General features: G+C 38.9%; 1 protein-coding gene across 2 annotated transcripts in view; it reads left to right on the top strand.

Annotated features, from left to right (window-relative positions):
• LOC107662575 (complement C2) overlaps nt 1-18,160 on the top strand; it is a 20,088-nt gene extending 1,928 nt beyond the window's left edge. The window contains exons 2-19 of one of the 2 annotated variants that reach the window (XM_016452638.1): nt 1,806-2,021; nt 3,197-3,433; nt 3,832-4,017; nt 5,448-5,621; nt 5,703-5,801; nt 5,917-6,050; nt 7,559-7,697; nt 7,804-7,935; nt 8,431-8,535; nt 9,197-9,334; nt 9,844-9,938; nt 10,285-10,414; nt 10,732-10,879; nt 11,981-12,057; nt 12,181-12,272; nt 16,427-16,559; nt 16,637-16,686; nt 17,396-18,160. In XM_016452638.1, the coding sequence (XP_016308124.1) occupies nt 1,806-2,021; nt 3,197-3,433; nt 3,832-4,017; nt 5,448-5,621; nt 5,703-5,801; nt 5,917-6,050; nt 7,559-7,697; nt 7,804-7,935; nt 8,431-8,535; nt 9,197-9,334; nt 9,844-9,938; nt 10,285-10,414; nt 10,732-10,879; nt 11,981-12,057; nt 12,181-12,272; nt 16,427-16,559; nt 16,637-16,686; nt 17,396-17,554 (2,444 nt within the window). In that variant the 3' untranslated portion in view covers nt 17,555-18,160. Of the gene's footprint in view, nt 1-1,799; nt 2,022-3,196; nt 3,434-3,831; nt 4,018-5,447; nt 5,622-5,702; nt 5,802-5,916; nt 6,051-7,558; nt 7,698-7,803; nt 7,936-8,430; nt 8,536-9,196; nt 9,335-9,843; nt 9,939-10,284; nt 10,415-10,731; nt 10,880-11,980; nt 12,058-12,180; nt 12,273-16,426; nt 16,560-16,636; nt 16,687-17,395 lie in introns of both variants that reach the window. The other variant, XM_016452637.1, reaches the window with a different exon arrangement.
• The last annotated feature ends 2,018 nt before the right edge of the window (nt 18,161-20,178 follow it).

Below are 20,178 nucleotides of genomic sequence, written 5' to 3'. Positions count from 1 at the left end.
AACAACCCAATAGCTGGGTTTGTCCCTTTTTAACCCAGCGCTGGGTTACATTTAACCCAGCATTTTTTAGAGTGTATGCATAAAAATACCACAATATGTTTGCAAATATTTAGGAATATGCTAAATTCACATACTTGTTTCTCCGAAAAAAATAATGCTACAGTCAGTTTTTCTACTTTGAAATGTGCATTCTGTTTGCATCAGTTGTGCTTTTCATTTCATACCTATCTGTTGTACTTGTCAGATGAAAATAATGTTGTTTAAAAAATATCTGATGGAGTGCAACAGTCAAATCTGAAATTTGCTTCATTACTCTGCTACAAAGACTTAGAACTGTTTAAACCAAGCAGAGGCGGACAAAGTACTCAACTCCATTACTTGAGTGAAAGTACAGATACTGCTGGTCAAACATTACTCCATTACAAGTAAAAGTTGTAAAGACAGATTTTTACTTAAGTAAAAGTACAGAAGTACTTGCTTTTAAAAGTACTTAAGTACCAAAAGTAAATGTCTTTTTTTATGTCAATGCAGATGTTTTATTGTTGTACGTAGTATTACTTGCAATACTTCTGAAGCAACTTAGAATACATTACACCTGCTGAATACACTGACTAGCTTGTAGTATATTTGCAATAAAGAGCTTTTAGAACGTTAAAAACCTATGGGGAAAAAAACAAAACAAAAAAAAATATTTTAACACCTGAACACAATATATTTTGTTTTTGAGCAACATACAGAATATTAGGAACAGTAGAATTTGTTTATTTTTTCTTTGATTAGTGGACAGTGAAATCCTGTAAATACAGAGTGATAAGGAAAAAATAACAAAAATTCAAATCTGCTTTAAAACACAGCAACACAACTGTAGATGTATAACTTTACAACAGCAACACTGCTTTAACAAAAAAGCAAAACAGCAAGACTTATTTGACATCAAAACAAACATTTTAAAAATGCTGTCTAATCGCTCTTGCTGTACTTTGATGTCATACACAGAATGGTCTGCAGTGCTGCTTCAAGTCCAACACTTATTGTGTTTTATTAGGAGATGCACAACAGTTCTTCTGTGGCTTTATAGGTAATATTTTCACGTACACAATTTAGCAAAATCAGACAATATTGTGTCTAATATATACCACAATATTAACTTCTTATTATTGAACTGATGTAAATAAATATCACATTTGCAACTGGTCAGTGTTCAAAAAAATCACTTCATGTAGCCCCACAAGAGTGATTACTGATAAACTGTCTGAAAAAAAGAAAGTCACGTTTTAGAGAAGAAAAAAAATCACCTACTGACTTTCAAAGCTGCTACATAGTAACGACTTTCTACTTCGAGGACCTTGATAGAAATGTAGTGGAGTGAAAAGTACAATATTTGTCTTTCAAATGTAGTGAAGTTAAAGTCATAAGTTCACAGAAAAAATAATACTCAAATAAAGTACAGATACTCAAAAAGTGTACTTAAGTACAATACTCAAGTAAATGTACTTAGTTACTGTCCGCCTCTGAAACCAAGTCAGGCTTGGAGACCAGCTTAGACCAGCAAACCATTTTAAGCTGGTTTGAGCTTTTAGTTTGGAATATAGGCCTGCTTCCATACCCAGCAAAAAAGCCAAGAACTTCAAAATAACTTCCTCACTAAATGTCGCAAACCAGCATTGGGTTTTCAGCAGTTAAATGCAGTGTGCTTCTACTACTGACACTCCTGTTTTTCATGCAAGTAATAGCTTGAATTTCAGATCTGAAATAATCAAATGTAAAGGTTAACAATATTTAACATTTCTCTGTTTTAGTGCAAGCACAATATGACTATGATTATGAAGAGAACGTACCCAAAACCTGCACCACATCTGAGTCCATCATTGGAGGCACGGTGGAGTATTCCAATGGCGCTGCTGCAGGTAGTCTGCTAATTTATCACTGCAGTGATGGATTCGAACCTTATCCAATCAAACAAAAAGTCTGCAGCTCTACTGGAGAATGGGAGCCTAAGGTATCCAAGGTCAAGTGTGAAGGTAATCTTTAAGGGGCTTTTGCACCCGAGGAGCGTTTTCTACTTCTACTCCGTACACCGCTTTTTAGCATGTTCGCACCACGGGAACTGGGAATTATTTTAGTTATAGGAACTTCTGTTGGGGTTTTAAATTAGCTCCTGCTTCAAAGTAAGGTCTAATCCAGCACTATAGGATCTACAAGTGACGTAAGTGTAGGTTTATTGGCCGAATGCATGCCACACAAAACACTGACACCCGCCATTCTTAAAAGTGCCACCTTTTGCCTGTAGTCTGTGGTAAACATTAATTGATAATACCTTTTGTTCTGCACCATAGATTACACCGAGATAATCTGTGTATAGTGTATAGTACTCTCTTCATCTTCTCTGAAAGAAGCTATCGGACAGGCAGGCATTTTGGGAACAGCAAGGGACTGGCAGTTGAGTGTGGACTATGGGAAACAACTCAAATCCCCTGGGAACATCTGTGTGACCATGCTTAGGTCAGATCTAGTTCTGCCGTCAGAGTCAATCAGGCAGGTGGTCACGCTTAAGCTTACACTTCAATGGGGAGATCATATAGAGGAGGCGCGTGAAGTAAGATCCTCAGTCAGTTGGGTTTAGCAGGTGCCCACGAGTAAAGATTGATCAGGGATATCACAGAAGCTGCTGAGAAAGCTTCTCGGCATGATCTGTGGCAGAACGCATGCTCAGAAACAAGCTAGGGCCGGGTCGCCCAGTCAGGGTGTATGTTTGAAAGACCTGAATCTCCCTATGACCCCGAATAACCTTACTGATGATGTGTCTGAGCGAATCGCAAGGTGTATATTTATCCACACACAATCATACCCCAAATGTGAATTCTGAAGCAGCCATGATTTAATAAAACATGTTACCATCAAGTTGCTACATATGGACTACTATCGTTCTCCCGTTAGTTGTGTGCCATTGCGTTAATGTGTAAAAACATCTATAACATGTAACGCTTGCAGAGAGAGCCCGCCCACACGCTCTTCTGATTGGCTCTCATATTTGAGATTTGATTGATTTTGTTGCGCTGCATAGACAGACATATTTCTTGTCACTGGAATATTATCATGTTGCGTCTGGTTAGGTCAAGATTTACAGTACGTATAAAACTGGTTTCCACTACTGTCTAATACCAGGATTACTATGAATCACATCTGTGTATTTTAGAAACCAGTGATTATGGAGATTATAAGGAACCACAGAAGAACTGCTCTTTGGACGTGTCCATAAAGGGAGGTAGCGTGTCCTACTCCAATGAGGGATTGGAGGGAAGTGTGTTGACCTATCACTGCAAGGCAGGACACTACCCTTTTCCGGCATCGCAAAGAGTCTGTGACAAAGATGGGGAATGGTCAGCCATGAGACTCCCAAAGGGAAAGAGAACACTCAATGCTGTGTGCAAGGGTATGTTCTCATATAAGAGAACGAATGGGTGCTTAACCCAGGATTATCATTCTTCTAAACTTTGCTTTTTAACCCTGAATAAAAACAAAGTTTCACACTAATTTTAAATGAGACCAGTCCTAATCTTGTATAGGCTGCATGCTCGATTTATCCAATCAATAATACTGACATTGCAAATTTGCAAATATGAATGTTAAAACTGAATTAACAAATGTACTAATGTACAAATGTAGTATTAAACCTTGAATCCTGAATACCCAGGATTAAGTCATTGCCCAGTGTAAAGATTGAACAGTGTGAAACATGTAAAAGTACAAACCAAGCTTTAACAGTTTAAGTGTGAAAAGCTCTACAGACTACTTCCACTTGAAGCACCCATGTGTCTGTTTCACTCTCAGAAATCCTTTGCCCTGCTCAACTTCAGCTTGACAACGGGCAGTTCTGGCCCAGGAGACAGTGGTTCAGGATTGAAGAAAAGCAGACATTTTCTTGTCATGAAGGATTTGTTTTGACTGGATCTGCTGAGAGGAACTGCACTCAGTGGGGTGTATGGACCGGTTCTACACCCATGTGTGATGACCAGTGTAAGCATTTATATTCCTTTGGATTCAAACATATGCAGAACATACAATTGTTTTCCTGTTATGTTCTTTTATAATACTGTATGCTACTAAGTTTTACCTGTTTTTCTTTTTTTGGTCATCGTCTGAAATTTCATTATTCTCTCTGACTACATGCACTGAGCTTTGTGACATACTTCTGGTTTCAAACAGTACGGCTCCCTAAGTTACGGTTATGTATATTTTCAATGTGCTGTAGCCACTTAGTTGACTAAATGACACTTACAATAAGTGTCTGCAAGAAGACTTAAAAATCCAGACATTTTCAAGGATGAGAGAAGAGATATTCTAATGATTAATATAAGAACAAACCATTATCTGTTTGTTTTAAAAGTTTTGATCACTCAGATTTTTTTAACATTTCATTGTATTTAAATTACATGTTTATGCCAAAATTCAAAATTGATATTAATTGTAGCTGTGTTGTCAACAGCATTACAGCATTACATTTCTTTAAGGCAGGTGCCGCATTCATTCAAACTATTTTAAAAGACTGGGGGAAAAGCATGACAATCAACACATACAAGCAAATCCTGTTCTGAAGTCAAATTCATTTACAGAAATGTGAAAGGTATGAAATATGATCCATAAGTGAAAAACACTGTTAATGAGAAGACGAGCACTGGACTGCTGGAGGTTAGCAGGGAAATTAATTTATTCACAATGCACATTTGGAAAAGAAAATATATTTATAGGAACGTTTCAGCAGTTTCAGTATAATTCATATTAACACAGAGAACACGTTTTTTTAATCAACTGCCCTAAAACGTAGTAATAATCTGCATTTTCCTGTGTAACTGTCTGTATGTAAGTGCACTTAATGCGGTTACCGGAAACACCTGAGCTGTATTAAGTAGAACACAGAAATAAGTTGTGCAGGAAATTGTACATAAAATATATAGTATATTATTGATAAATATATTTTAATCAGGACAACTCTCTGAAGATTTTAGCATGGTGATGGATATGACAATGTTAATGTATTTGGTCTTGGCGGAACAGATCTGCTACGCTGCTGCTGAATTGCTGCTGCTGTTGGTTATTGCTGTAGTTGTAGATTATTGCTGCTGCTGCAAGCAAGTACTTGCTACCGCCAATGCATACGGCGATACGGTGCCATGAGTATTTAAGACATGCTGTAGCAGATCTATACAGCTGGAGCTGGGGAAGGTGGAGGGTTTCAGAGAAACCTGCAGGAATCTCTAGTGAATGTTAGCCAGCCATATAAATGCAAGGCAGTAAGCTCATTGGCTGCATATGCAGCATGAACCAATCAGCTTGTGCCAAGTCGTTTAACTCTCTGAATATCATCGGTTACGTTAACAACCCATCAGCCTGCGCCATCTAGAGTTTCATGACTAAACTATATATTTATCATGTGTTCCTTGTTCCAGCGGAGGACTGTAAAAACCCAGGTACACCTCCAGGGGCCTTACGTTCTGGGGAACGTTTCCTTATCGGAGACAAAGTGCACTATCTGTGTCAGTCAGGTCTGGATATACTTGGCCCCTCTGAGAGACAGTGTTTGGATTCAAGGGAATGGAGCGGGACAGAACCGCGCTGCTATGGTCAGTCAAAACAGAGATACAGAGGTTAATTTACATAATGTAGGGGAACTGACACAATGTAAACATATTAATTTTTTTTAGCCCAGTACTCATTTGATCAACCAGATGTCATAGCTCAGGCTTTAGGAGGATCTCTGACCGCAGTCATGGACGTGTCTCTCCCTGACTTCAAAAAGCAAGGTGAAAAGATAACTTTTGGAAAACATAATTTTCTTGTGCACAAGTAAAGATCATTACTGTTACTGCCTATTATTTCAGTTGTTTAATTTTGTTCTGTTTATTGCACAATCACTAGCGCAATCTTTGGGCAGGACTGTCAGGGTTGCAGATGGTCGCCTGAATGTCTTCATCCTTTTGGACACATCAGCCAGCATTTCACAGGAGAGTTTTCACTTAGCAAAAAATGCCACTATTCAACTCGTCCGTAAGGTTTGTATTTTTATAACTTGAAAACTTAAAGAAGTGGACCGTATCTTAAAATAAGGGTGTCAATTAAACATGTTAATCTACTTAATTAAAATAACAAGTTAAAATTAATTTAATCAGAATTTGTTTTCTGTTTAAAACAGCTGGATGCAGAGCAATGGCCAAAGTCCAGATGTCTTGTTGACATCTTGTGTGCATCTGATACATGTACACAGACCACAATTAAAAAAAATAGCACAGATGGAACGCAGTGGCGTGTCTTCGGTGTACGGCCCCTACAGGCTCAAATACACTAAAAACGACTTTAGCCCAGATTTTTCCGCCAACGTACAGTTTGGATAAGTTGATGCTAGTTGCCGAAAGTCAGAGCCAGTCTGCAGATTAGAGTTGACAGATTCATAGAAAATCGCGTAGTGTGTGATGGTCACAGACCATCCAGTCAGAGGATATCAAACATGTTTGATATTTTGAGCTGATTTTAGAACACTTATTGTTTTCATTTGTCACGCGTCTCCTAGTAACAATGCACACGTTTCTGCATGAGTTTGTTGTGATCAGAACATTAAAGTCTGGTAGTGTGTGATCCTCAGTCGTGTAGTGTATGATGGCCAGTTTTACCTCTGTGACCGTTTACAAAGTCTATAAGGGTATGATGCCTAGCGTTTTAAAATCTGTTCAGATTTTATAATTGTGTAGTGTATCAGCCTTAAGTCTACCTCGGAGAGATTGACAAAACGGCAAAAAAAACAAAACAGCCTTGATAGCAAAATAAATAGCTGTGGACTGTAGGCTTATGATAGGCTTATGTTCAATGATATATTGTTGTTAAAAATGTATATAGTTAATTCACTCCTTTTGTGCATCGCCTGTTAATGTGCTGAATGCACAGACGGCCCTCGCTAACCCGGTGATGCCTGAATTATAGCCTTTTTCTCCTCAAGTATTAGAGAGGAGATTGGGGTAAGGTAGGCTACGTTCAGCCTGTTCAGCACAACTGGGCCAAATCCAATGTTTTTGCTCATATGTGACTCAGATCTCTTGTGCTGTTCACGGTGCGAACGGCAGAAAAACACTGATTTGGACCACTTCCATATGTGGTACTAAATCAGATGCAGGTTCAATGTTTTGCAGTGTGACCTCAGTCTGAACAGTCATATAGAATTCATGCGACATTTACATCACTCTAGATCGACATTATTCACAATTCTGCACTGATGGGAGTCACTTCAAAGATTTTACATATCGGTAGTTCTTTGCTCACTAGGTGATTAGTTAGTGTTATGGTGATACCATAGTAATAACAAATGTTTTATAAAAATAACACTTTTTCAATATAAAGAAAGCAGTTTAGGAGAAATAACTGATGATTTCACTTCTATGCATCACTGCTCTTCATATACTGTATGCTTACATAATACTTTTATTTCCCACCTCTACAGCATAAAACAGCCATCATGTGTTGGAATCACAATAAAGTCTTGTGCAATAATAACATTTTGTTAAACTTCCAGCTGGATAGCTATGAAGTCAACATGAGGTTTGACATCGTCTCATATGCCAGTGAGCCCAAAGAAATCGTGTCCATTACAAACGACCTGAGTCAAGATGTGCATTATGTCTTGAGGAAATTAAAAGAGTTTAGCGACAAAAGTATGTTCATTGTAAATATGCTTTTGAGCCATTTGTTTTACTACATTTTTATTGCAGCGTTCTAACTCCAGTTTCCAGTTTTATGAAATGATATGTTTCGTTTTAGGCCATGGGAGTAAGAGAGGCACCAATCTGCATAAAGCCCTAGAAAGGGTGTATGATCAGCTTGCTCTTCTCAGGGAGAACAAAAGAAGGCAGTTCAATGAGACTCAGAACGTCATAATCATTGCAACTGATGGTAAGACTGACCAGTATGAGAAGAGTAAGTATAAAGGGCCAGTTTTACTTCTGTGTCGGACCCACACCAATATATGTGTGTGTTGTTGCGGTCAGTGTAGATGCGACACATAGTTACACTTCTGTAGAGTTGAACATCAGTCTATGACTGTGTTTCTCAACCCTGGCTCCATGAACAACGAAACACTGGTCTGTACGACATGGGCTATGATGTCACCACCATATGCAGAGCCAACGGTGTAGGTCTGACACAAAAGTGTAAATCTGTACTTAGAGAAGTATTTGACCAAAATATGAAAATTTAAGTCATTATTTACCAAATTCTTATGTCATGTGACTTCTTGGGAACATAAAAGAAAATGGGAACTGTGGGGTCCAAACATCATTGGTCTCCACTGACTTACAACATCATGCATTCAACTGCTTTTAAAAGGTGCTGTATGTCATTTTAAAGGTCCTTTAATGATGTACTTATTTTGCTTTTGTGTATTTCCAGGCCACGCCAATATGGGACCCAGCCCACAAAGCATTTTACCTATGATCCGAAACTTATTCGGCTACAAACCCAGCAGTGTAGACCACACTCAAGAGGAGCTCTTGGGTTAGTTAGTCTCAGGAAATTTTAACCCTAATGTCTAACTCTATCAGACTATTTTTTTTAAATAATTGCTCAAATATTACACAATTATCTTACCATCTCAAGACGTTGGTTGTGAACATTGGTTGTGTGCTACAAAAAGATGAGATGTTCATTAACCATCTACAGCGTGTCTTTGTAAGGCCTTTTTTAGGGGTTTGCACAGGATGGATTTTTATAGTACCACTATAATGTTATATAATTGTTGTTTTTACCTTAATGACATTCCTAAACGCAAAGCTGACATGCAAGAAGAATATGTCAGAAGAGCTTTTTTAGGAAATATTTAATAAGTAATTTATCTGACCAGTTTGTAAGTCATAAATAAGCATGTAATATGCATATTTATAAACGTATGTAAACAGAGTTGGATCATTTCAGGTGTTTATGTGAAGGCTTTTCAATCTGACAGAGCCATTTATCTGATTACTAACAGATTATTAGGGTTCATGTAAATGAGGCTAGTCTAAGCGAGCCAGTTTACCATCCATTATTTCCTTGTGGGTGTATTTTAGCTGTGTGGTTGTGAAGGCCTTTATTTCGTGATCTCTACCCAAGGGGTATGTTTTTAGATAATGTTTTTCTTCTTAGTTTTACCAGTTGTTTACATTTATATGTTTCACAGATGTGTATGTATTTGCTGTTGGACAAGAAGTTAACAGGAAAGAACTCACAGGCATTGCCTCTTCCAAGAAAGATGAGCAGCATATTTTTGTTCTAAAGGACTACAGACAGCTCGGACTTGTGTTCAATCAAATGATCAGTAAGTAATCAGATATGAGAGAACCTCTAGGGACGCCAGTTGAATTGTTATCTGGAAAATGAACATGTTTATTTTCAGCTTCAGTTTATTTGAATATTGCTTCTCTCTATCTGTTATCTGTCTGCTCTTTCAGTTATATCAGATATCGATATTTTGAGCTGAATAGGAATAATGTGTACTAGGGTCAGCAGTAGTGGAATCAGGATAAGCTGTAGGCAATGTAAGAGCTTCACTTTTAAATAAAGTATCAATAACAATTCAGAATGGCAGGTGTTATATGAAACCTTTCTCACCAATCATAGTCCGTGGTGAAGTTGTCTGCACAGGTCATCTGCACAGTAGAATCACAGCAACTCCAATAAAGCAGTTGTAAAGAAAGCCAAATTAAAGTTATTACAACTATGAAGATGTATGATGTTTTTTGTTGTCCTTAAAATGTGTCTCTTTTCCAAAATACAATCCCTTCAATGTTGGAATTCCACAATGTAAATATCCTCCATCTTGCCCAGGTGATTCTGCTGTGACTAAGTGTGGAGTGGCACAAGAAGAGCAGCACAATTCTGAAACCACTTACACCAGACCTTGGCACGTCAATATTCTTTGGGTTGGTAAATTCATATCAGGAGTTTTAATGAAATTTCATGGACTTTTATTTTGTTCTAACTTGTTTTCCTGTGCTTTGTTCCCGCTTCTCATTTGTTGCCATAGACACTGATTACTTCGCTCACCTGTTTCTAGTTTTGTCCCATTATCCTGTGTATATCTTTCTCTTGTGTTTTAGTTCTTTGTCTTGTGTTGCTTATTCTGTTGCATGTTTCTTCGGTGGATTAACTTTGTTTCGTTTATAAAAAAAACTGGTGCATTTAGCTCTTTCGCCTTGCTTTGCCTACCTGCTTTCAGATGGTAGATTATATTTTTACAGTTATTTTATAGTTATTTTTGTCATCTAGGGAGTTCGAACATGCAGAGGGTCTATACTGACGAAAAGCATGGTGTTGACAGCTGCACACTGCTTGATAAAAGTGGATGCAGATGAATCTGTTTCATCAGCCAATGCTGCTGATATAACAATTCGCCATGGTAAGAACTGTTTTTTTTTCTTCCAGCAATTTTATGGAATAATTCAAGGTAACGAATGCTATTTTCCACACAAAGAGCATCTATTATAAAGCTGGCTGAAAAAGAAAGCCAATTTGATAAAAGATTAAAACAGCATTTTTTCATGCTGAATCATTAACAATAAGATCAGGATACAGTAAATATACTGTGAATATATTTCTAAATATATACTGTGAATACCAATAGGGTCAACTGTGATTTCTTGTTAACTTTATGCTGTCAAAAAAAGAGCTAAACTACAATATGAACATTTACTATTCTTCAATTCTCTTACAAAGGTAATGGTGAAGTTAAAGCCATGGAGCTGTTTCTTCATCCACAGTTTAATTTGAGAGGCCTTAAGGACAAGAATGTAAAAGAGTTTTATGATTACGACATTGCTCTGATCAGGATGAGTGAAAACATTACAATATCTATGAAGGCAAGGTAAGATTCAGCTACAATGTTCCTTTTCATTCTATTGCATTAAAAATTCACCGACCTGCTTGTTAAGTCTGACATCACCATTTCCAGGTCCAACTGCTCTAAAAGATCCTAAAAGCAAACAACAAATCGTGCTAATATGCATTCATTGTGTGCTTTAGCACTAGCAAAAAAATCTCTTTTGGCCAGACAGTGATTCATCTTTTCTAAACCATTAAAATATTGGTGTCCTGGTTGCGTGATGCCAAAGACTGTAGTGTACAACCTGAGTTTTTAAAAGGTTAGCGTTTAGTCACGACTTAAAAAGCAGACTGCTTTTGAGTTTATTACTGAATCTGAGTCAGAATCAGAATCGGCTTTATTCACCAAGTGTGTGCTCCAGTGATCTGTTGAAGATCAATGTGAAGATGGATGACCGATGGACACCACGGCTTTGAGGCAGGGGGTGTGAGACCAGGCTTTTCAAACCTGCAGTAAAACTCATTCAAGTTGTTGGCTAAAAGTTGATTCTAGGGTTTTTGTCAGCTTTTCAGAGTAGCTTCTCTTAGCTACTCTTATTTCCCTGTTCAGTGTGTATTTGGCCTGTTTGTACAAGGCTTTGTCCCCACTCCTGTTGGTGTCCTCTTTGGTCTGGTAAAGCAGTTTTGCATTTTGCACTGAACCAAGGTTTGTCGTTGTTAAATGTTAAATAAGTCCTGGTTGGAACACGCATGTCCTCACAGAAACTGATGTAGGATGTCACGGTGTCAGTGAGCTCTGACACCGTGACATCTAGATCAGTGGCTGCAGCCTCAAAAACACTCCAATCAGTGCAGTCAAAGCAGGCTTATAAATCCCACTCTGCTTCATTAGTCCATCTCTTTAGTCCAGTTATTACTACAGGCTTAGCAGATTTAAGTTTCTGCTTGTAGGCTAGTAGAAGATGAACCAAACATTGATCAGAGTGTCCCAGAGCCGCTCGGGGGACAGAGTGGTATGCATCCTTTAAAACTGTGTATCAATGGTCCAGTATATTGCTGTGCCTAGTGGGGCATGTGATGTGCTGTATTGACATCTAGTTCTGTTTTGCCAATGAATGCATTACATCTTCAACTTTGTACACAGGCCCATTTGTTTGCCTTGTACCGGTTCGTCAAATCGGGCTCTCAGATTGGGTCCAGACTCTACATGTGACCAGCACAGTGAGTATTCATAAAATTCAATGAATAATGCAGACATTCTAGTAAATAACATCAAAGTTTAAAGAATACTCTTAGTCTATAGTTAAAGTCATTCTATAATGAAATTAATGTGTGCATGATCAGAAAAGATCCTGCTCCATCTGGATGAGACTCCAGCTCAGTTCATCAGACAGGGAACTCATCGATCAGACACGCTCATACATACTGGTGCAAAAGTGAGTGATGTCCTTACAAAACCACATAACACTATTCCATATATATGACTATCATTTATCAAGCCATATATCACATCAAATTAGAGGGTTAGTGGTTAGTGGGGTTCATTAGGGTGGAGCTTATCATTTTAGTGAAGTTAGGGTTGGGTAAGGCATTTAGCAGCATTGCTGGTCAGAAAGTGCATTCATGTATGGCTCTGCAGATGGAAGTGTCTCAGAGCAGGCAGCACAGACTAAGTAAGGGGTTGTTAACACAAGATACATTCAAACAGTTCCAAGTGTTCCAAGTGAAACTGTTTTTAATATAATTGAACTTGTTAAAGGTTAAATGCATCAAACTCTTTTTAATTATTTTATTATTATTTGCCTCGATGTTCACTTATAATGTTAGTGAAGTTTAGTGAAGGTCTGAATGTAGTAACATCACAAGATTTATGGTTTCTGAGATGGGGCTGTAACATGTTAGAGACTGAAGACGCTTTAGGTTTCATTCGCAGAATAAAGTCTTTGAGGCAAAACAGAAGCAGAGTTGAGAAAATCAGGAAGAGATCAAAACCAAAGCAAATAAGAGTCCAAACAACAAATCCAAAAACGCAAACCAAAGCAAACAGGAAGAGGTCGAAAGATGGAGTAACTCTAAAACAAGAGAAAATACTTAGAAATGCAGTAGATATTGGTAAGACTCTGGAAGAAATGAGCGGACCAAACAATATATTTATAGTGTGTAATGGCGGAGGATGAGCTTCAGGTGTGTATATGACATTACCCCCCCTTTTAGGCCCCTCCCGAGGGCATGCAGAAGCATTAGTTCGGGACCTTCCCCTGGGTCTGAGTCATAGTCATTCTGGGTGGAGAGCCAAATTGTGACATTAATGTTGAGCAGACCACAGAAAGCCTTCCACCCCCGGGATATGAACGGAGGCCCTCGGTCAGATAAGATGTCTTCAGGCAGGCCGAAAAACCAGAACACATGACTGAAGAGGCACCAGCAGTTTCACACGCAGGGGGCAGTTTCTTGAGTGGAATGAGAGAACAAGCCTTAGAAAAACAACAGATTACAACTAGGATGGTGGTATTACCTTGTGAAGGAGGCAAATCGGTCAGAAAGTCAACTGTGGGACCAGGGCAGTGTGGAACAGACAGAGGTTGCAGGAGACCAGTTGGCAGTAGGTTCAGCGATTTGGACTGGGCACAGACAGTACAGTTCTTGACGTAAAGGCTGACTTCTCTTGACAACGAAAGCCACCAAAACCGACTCCAAACCAATTGGATTGTTCTGTTCTCCCCTGGATGCAATGCACCCACTGAATTATTCTCTCCCTTAACAATGAGGGGACAAATGTCTTATCCACCGGGCACTGAGTAGGAGCTGGTTCTTCTGCTTGAACCTGCTGATTTTCCCCCCATGATATTCCACTGAGCAGCAACGACCACAAGTGAAGGAGACCGTATGGACCATGGGGCATTTTCCTGCTGCACTGGAGCATTTAGTTTGGAGAGGGCATTGGCCTTGGTGTTCTTGGATCCAGGGCGGTCACAGTGAATTGCAAACGAAAAAAGAAGAGGGCCCGTTGGGCTTGCCAGGTGTTGAGTCTCTTGGCTCTTTGAATATATTCCAAGTTTTGATGATCTGCGAGTACAAGAAAAAGGTGTTGTGCCCCTCCAGCCAATGCCTCCACTCCTCAAATGCAGCCTTCATGGCCAATAATTCTCTCTGCCAAGTTGAGTTTCCTGGAAAAGAAAGCACAGGGGAACAATTTGGGTGATGAACCATGGCATTAAGAAAAAAACAGATCAGAGTCAGATGCATCCACTTCTACCACAAATGGTAATGAGGGGTCCGGGTGTCTTGAGGGTAGGGGCCCTGGTGAAATGTGATTTGAGCTCCCAGAAGGCCTGAACCACTGCAGGTGTCCACGGGAGGATCTTGGGGGAACTCTGGAGCAAGGATGTGAGGGGTGCTGCGACCAAGCAGAAGTTTCTAATGAACCGCCTGTAAAAATTAGCGAATCTAAGAAAATGTTGCAATTCCTTAAAGGGGTCATATGATGCGATTTCAAGTTTTCCTTTCTCTTTGGAGTGATACAAGCTGTTCGTGAATAGATAAGATCCCTAAAGTTGCAACGACTAAAGCCTCACACCCAAGAGATGTTCTTTATAAAAGTTAAGACTCATCCACACCCTCCTAAAATGCCTCGTTTAAACTACTCATTTAAATACGCAACGCAACGCGTAAAAAGACCGTATAAGTCATTATAATCAGTAATTATGTCCCCACTGGATGCAACAAATGCCTCGTTTATAATGGGTTTTATTGGTTTTGTCTCAATGCGCCGGAACTCACAGTATGGTAGGGGCGTAACATTTTCGTCACACGCTTGAGGTATTCGGCCAATCACAACGCACTGGATAGCTGGCCAATCACAGCACACCTCGCTTTTCAGACCGATGAGCTTTGTAAAAATCGACGCATTTCAGAAAGGCGGGGCATAGAGGAGAAACAATAATGTACAGTATGTGGAAAATAATGTGTTTTTTTAACCTTAAACTGCATAAACCCATTTAATTACACCAAATACACAAAATAATGTTCTTTTTAGCAACGACATATGACCCCTTTAATTGAGTAAGGGACTGGCCAGTTCACAGCAGCTTCAATCTTTGCCTTGACCCACCTGCACTCAGCATGTACCTCAGTAAAGAAATAGCTCAAACATGAAACTCACATTTCTCTGCTTTTACAAACAGGTGACTATCTGCCAATCTTTGAAGCACCTGCCGAACATGACAAACATGAGAAGCCAATGTGGGAGAATAGATTAATGTTGATGTAAACAATGACACACTTATTGATCATGTCTGTAAATATCTCATTCATGAAGGACTGGAAGATGGATGGAACATTGGACAGCCCGAAAGGCATTACCTGATATTCATAGTGCCCCATATTGGTTATGAAAGCAGTCTTCCATTCATCCATTCATCATGCGGATGAGATTGTAATCACTGCGGAGATCAAGTTTAGAAAAGAAATGAGCCTCACGTACCTGTTCGATAGCTGCTGCGACCAAGAGCAAGGGGTATGGGAACTGGCGTTTAGCCCTTAGTAGTCAAAACATAGTCTAAGAGTGCCATCTTACTTTTCCACAATGAAAATACCTGCAGCAGCTGGGAAAGTGGATAGATGGATGAACCCTAACCATAATGCCTCCTCCACATAGTCCTCCATGACCTTGGTCTCAGGCAAAGACAGGGGATAAACCTTGCTCTTGGGAGACTGAGTACCTGGCAGCAGGTTGATGGTGCAATCCTGGGGTCAGTGGGGAGGGAGATCAGTTGCCTTGCTCTTGTTGATCACCATATAACAAACCTTTTATTCAGTCAGCACACCTGGTGGTAGCTGGTTAGATGATGTGTATAAAGTGGTAGAGAGGCATGGCATGGGCTTAACAGGACTCATACAGGTATCGAGGCAGGTCACACTCCACTTTTGAATCTCACTCTCCCTCCAGGATATAACACGATCATGGTGGGTCAGCCAAGAAAAGCCCAGGATTAACAGATTAGTGGGTCTATTGGTTAAATAAAACAGGACAAGTTCGTGATGCAAGGCTCTAACTTGTAAGTGGGTGGGATGGGTCATTCACTGTAGTATCAATGGTTAGTTAGGAAATGTTCTCTCTCCCTGTTTTCTGAGAAAACGCTCAGAAATACAGTAGTGATATTGGCAAGACTTCGCAAGGAATGAATGAACCAAACAGTCTATTTATAGTGTGTAATGGCTGAGGATGAGCTTCAGGTGTGACGGAAATCAGAATTCAGGTGAGGGCTCCCTCATGTGGCGGGTGGATAGAGTAGCAGTTTCAGGCGTGTATATGACAGGGGCTGATTTGAAATCGGGATGTTTTTGGAGAGTTTTAAAAAGGCTAGTTCTTTTTGAACTAGCAATAAAATTGAGAAAGAAATTGAATGAATGAATAATATTAAAATAAAGGCATAAATGACTTGCTGAAATACATTTATAATTTAATTAAACTTATTTTCTTTATTCATTTAATTTTTTTGTATAATTTGTTTATTTTTATATCTATTCATTTATGTGTTCATTTATTTTTATATCTATGTATTCTCACATGTATTGTGTACTTCTGCAGAGAGGTGAATGCATACAGAAGGCAAGATCCACCATTAATGTGCACAGCACCGCATCTCTGTTGGAAGTGATCACAGACAGGTTCATGTGCACTGGAGGAACAGAGAAAAACAGACATGAAATGACTTGTAAAGGTTTGGTTGAAGAAACTAAATATATATATTTATATCCACACACTTAGACTACACATAGTGAGTGTAAATCTTTGCAGGGGATTCTGGAGGAGCTCTCTTCCTACATAAGAGGATTCGATATTTCCAAGTGAGTGCTTTGGAGTTTATTTTCTAATTTCTTATGCCTTAATAAAGACAAACAAACAACAATCTTTAAAATGTTTAATTCAGAGGCAAAATAATATGACATGTTCTTTAAAGAATCTTTATCATTGGCAGGAAGTAAGACATTTCTAGGGTGAATTTCTTTAATTATCACCAGGATCTCAACAAATGCAAGAAGGGAAGTGGCATTAGGGAGCAGAAAAGAGTTAACTGGTTAATGTACACGTGTGAAATGGGATAATAATGCAAATTGAACTGGAAGACCTTATCGTGACAATTTCAGCATTTAATTGTCTGTAAGAAGACCAGGTTTTATCACTATTCATTCACTCATCAGCCTACTTGGAGAATTCTCACACAAACTGCCACTATGTGAGTGGTTACACTTCACCATTGCCTTTAGTTTCTCATTGACTTGAAAAACACCAGATGCAGAAAACTCCAGAGAGCACATTGAAGTGTTGTAAAGTGGTACATTAAAGGGGTCATATGATGCTGCTAAAAAGAACATTATAATATCTCTTTGGATTTGAGACTTTAGTCTGTGCAACTTTACAGATCTTCTTTATGCACCAAGAGCTTGTAACACTCCAAAGAGAAAGGAAAAATTGAAATCGCATCATATGACCCCTTTAAATCTAAGCAGAGCAACACACTTCTCAAGTGATTTGATTTCTGTTCCTCTCCCACAGGTGGCAGTCGTTAGCTGGGGCACTAAGCAGATCTGTGACTCACAGACAGATGTCAGAGTCGACTGGCCTCTTGATGCGCGAGATTTCCACATCAGCGTGTTCTCTCTGATGCCCTGGCTCAAGCAGCACCTTCACAAGGAGCTGGCATTTCTTGCTTAGCAGAATAACAAACGCATAAAAAACTTGGCAGATTTAACACATTACTGAATGTTTTCAGACTTGCATGCGTCAGTGCAAGAGAATAAATAATAATGTGACTAAAAACAGATTATGATTTTTTTGTAATCCCTACTGAAAGATCCTTTGCTTTAGATAATTGGCTTGTAGGAGACACTACAAATTTAATGTGCTTAAAATGACTGTTGTAAGGATATCAAGTGCCTCAGATAAATGGACACAAGTTCCCTTCTCTCTGTAGAAGATATTATTTGCCTTTCCTTTTATAAGTCACTTTTTTTGTTACAAAATAACGTTTTGTGTACCCGCACAATAGCACACATAATTTGTTGTTCTGATTTTCACGTGTGTTTTATATGTAATAGTTGACACATCTATAGTCTTGAAAAGAGGTACAAGTATCCACATATGTGCAGAGGTTAAACAACTACATATATGGTAAGCTGAAATAGGAGGCCTTGATTTGTTCATTTGTTTATCCAATCACTTTTGAAAATCATTGTTCTATGATAAATTAATACACACAACAAGAAGAGTCTATAAACTGTGTATCTGACCAGTAAACTGTAAGAAGAGATGTGAAGCACACCGCTGTGTATGTCCCATTCTTCCCATTGGGTTCCTACAGCTCTTATTATTACCATACTACTTACAGTATTTCTTTAGTGTATCCACCTTATTTTTCCCGTAAGTGTGGCTGCGGACATTTGTAAATTTAATGTGTCTGGCTTCCGGTGTCATCCGCTTCCAAATATTTTAAGCTGTATAAAACAACTCGTTTTGCTGCATGATTTTGCAAACTGGTGTTTCTTACCATATCATTTAAATGTATTATCTTAATTATGAACACACTGGATTGTAGTGCAACGTTTTACCATTTACAGCACTTTGTCATTTTTTTCATTAGCGGCTAATGAAGCGAAAGTCTGACACATTCACAGAAAACAACTTACTTCCACGTCGAAAAATAAGGTGGACAGTATGCATACTGTGCCCAAGTATACATGTTTCCTATATGTATAGAACACCTGAATGATATACTACATTTGCAATCTGAGCACACTGTACTGAGTACTTCATGATGTTGAAATCACTATTTTGTGTCGTTTGTTTCACTGACAAATATTGCTATATATTAATAAATATACATATATATATATATATATATATATATATATATATATATATGGCTACATGTAGAAAGCAATTAGCAATTATTTGAAATGAATTAAATATTATTATTATTTATTATTACAAATTTATTTTGTTTTGCAAAAAACCTAAGGGACAAATCAGTATATTATTTTCTGTGGAAATTGACAACAGTAAGCTAAACACTCCACACAACAGGAGCATGTAGTTGTGGGAAAATCCGATTATAGCTGGAACTAAACTGCAGGACGGTGAATGTCCATCAATCCAGGACTGAGCAGATCCCCGCTGTAAAAAATAAACATTCAGTATACTTACCATCAACCTGTGAAGCATTTGAACGCTTATTACAAGCACTTTTATTTTATTAAATAAAATATCATTTATATTAGACTCGTATAATAAACGTATAATGTTCAATCCCAAAAGTACATTCAAATGCATGTGCTTTGTAAAAACCAACACCCCTCATTTCACTGGAGGCTTCTCACAGCAGCAGACCAGCTAACCAGTACAACTCATTCTGTTGCAGTCGTCACGAACCCAACACCCTAAACATAATGGGTGAATCTCAGAGAAATGGCTGTGTCATATTGCACCACAAACATCTTTTGGAAACTGAAAATGAAGCTTTTGTATGGACCACTTTGATTTAAAAGCAGTCTGTCTGCTGAAGGTGCTACTGAGCCACGCTGTGGTCCAACAGTTGCTTTGGTGGCATAATAATTTTGAGCGTGTGATCCAGGGCCACTGCTGTAAGACCCCAGACTCGATGCTTAGGGCTGTGAAACACCGGGAGTGTGTACCCGTAACGGTCTCCAGTGCGGAAGTGTGTGTAGCCTCTGTTTTGGGGTTGACATAGATGCTCAAACGTCAGGGTAAAAATCTCTTCCACCTGTCAAAGGAAGAAATGCAGTGTTACTCGAGTCTTATCTGAGGACAAACACACTGCCACGATTTCGAAGAACTGAATAGATTGTGATGGGATGCAAACTGTGCTATACCTCACTCAGGGGCGTAGATTACGCGGGGGACGCGGGGGACGTGTCCCCCCCACTTTTAATATCACGTAAATTCGTCCCCCGCACTTTTTCGGGCAAGTGTGTTCGCATAGAGGTTTTCAAAAGCCGGTGTGAATAAATATATATTTAAATTCAAAGAGACAGGATAGTCTGTGCATGATCTGATGTTTTATTCGGATCCAGAATAAGGCGAGATGAACATCGCGGAGCGCTAAACACTCATGCAGTGTATGTTTCATTCACACTCGAAGCCGGAGGCGCTCTCGCGCAGGAAGTCAAATGGACAAAAGCGTCCAGCTATCGCTGTATGAACAGTTGTTTTCACAGAAAAACAGAAGCGTTTGGAAACATGAAGATATTAACCATACGATTGCGACAATACACAATATATGGTTTATTTGTGTTTGTCAAGTCATCTCCAGGTAATAAATA

This window comes from Sinocyclocheilus anshuiensis, unplaced genomic scaffold (assembly GCF_001515605.1).
Source record: "Sinocyclocheilus anshuiensis isolate Anshui unplaced genomic scaffold, SAMN03320099.WGS_v1.1 scaffold1478, whole genome shotgun sequence".
NCBI lineage: Eukaryota > Metazoa > Chordata > Actinopteri > Cypriniformes > Cyprinidae > Sinocyclocheilus > Sinocyclocheilus anshuiensis.
This window is presented reverse-complemented; position numbering and strand designations above follow the sequence as displayed.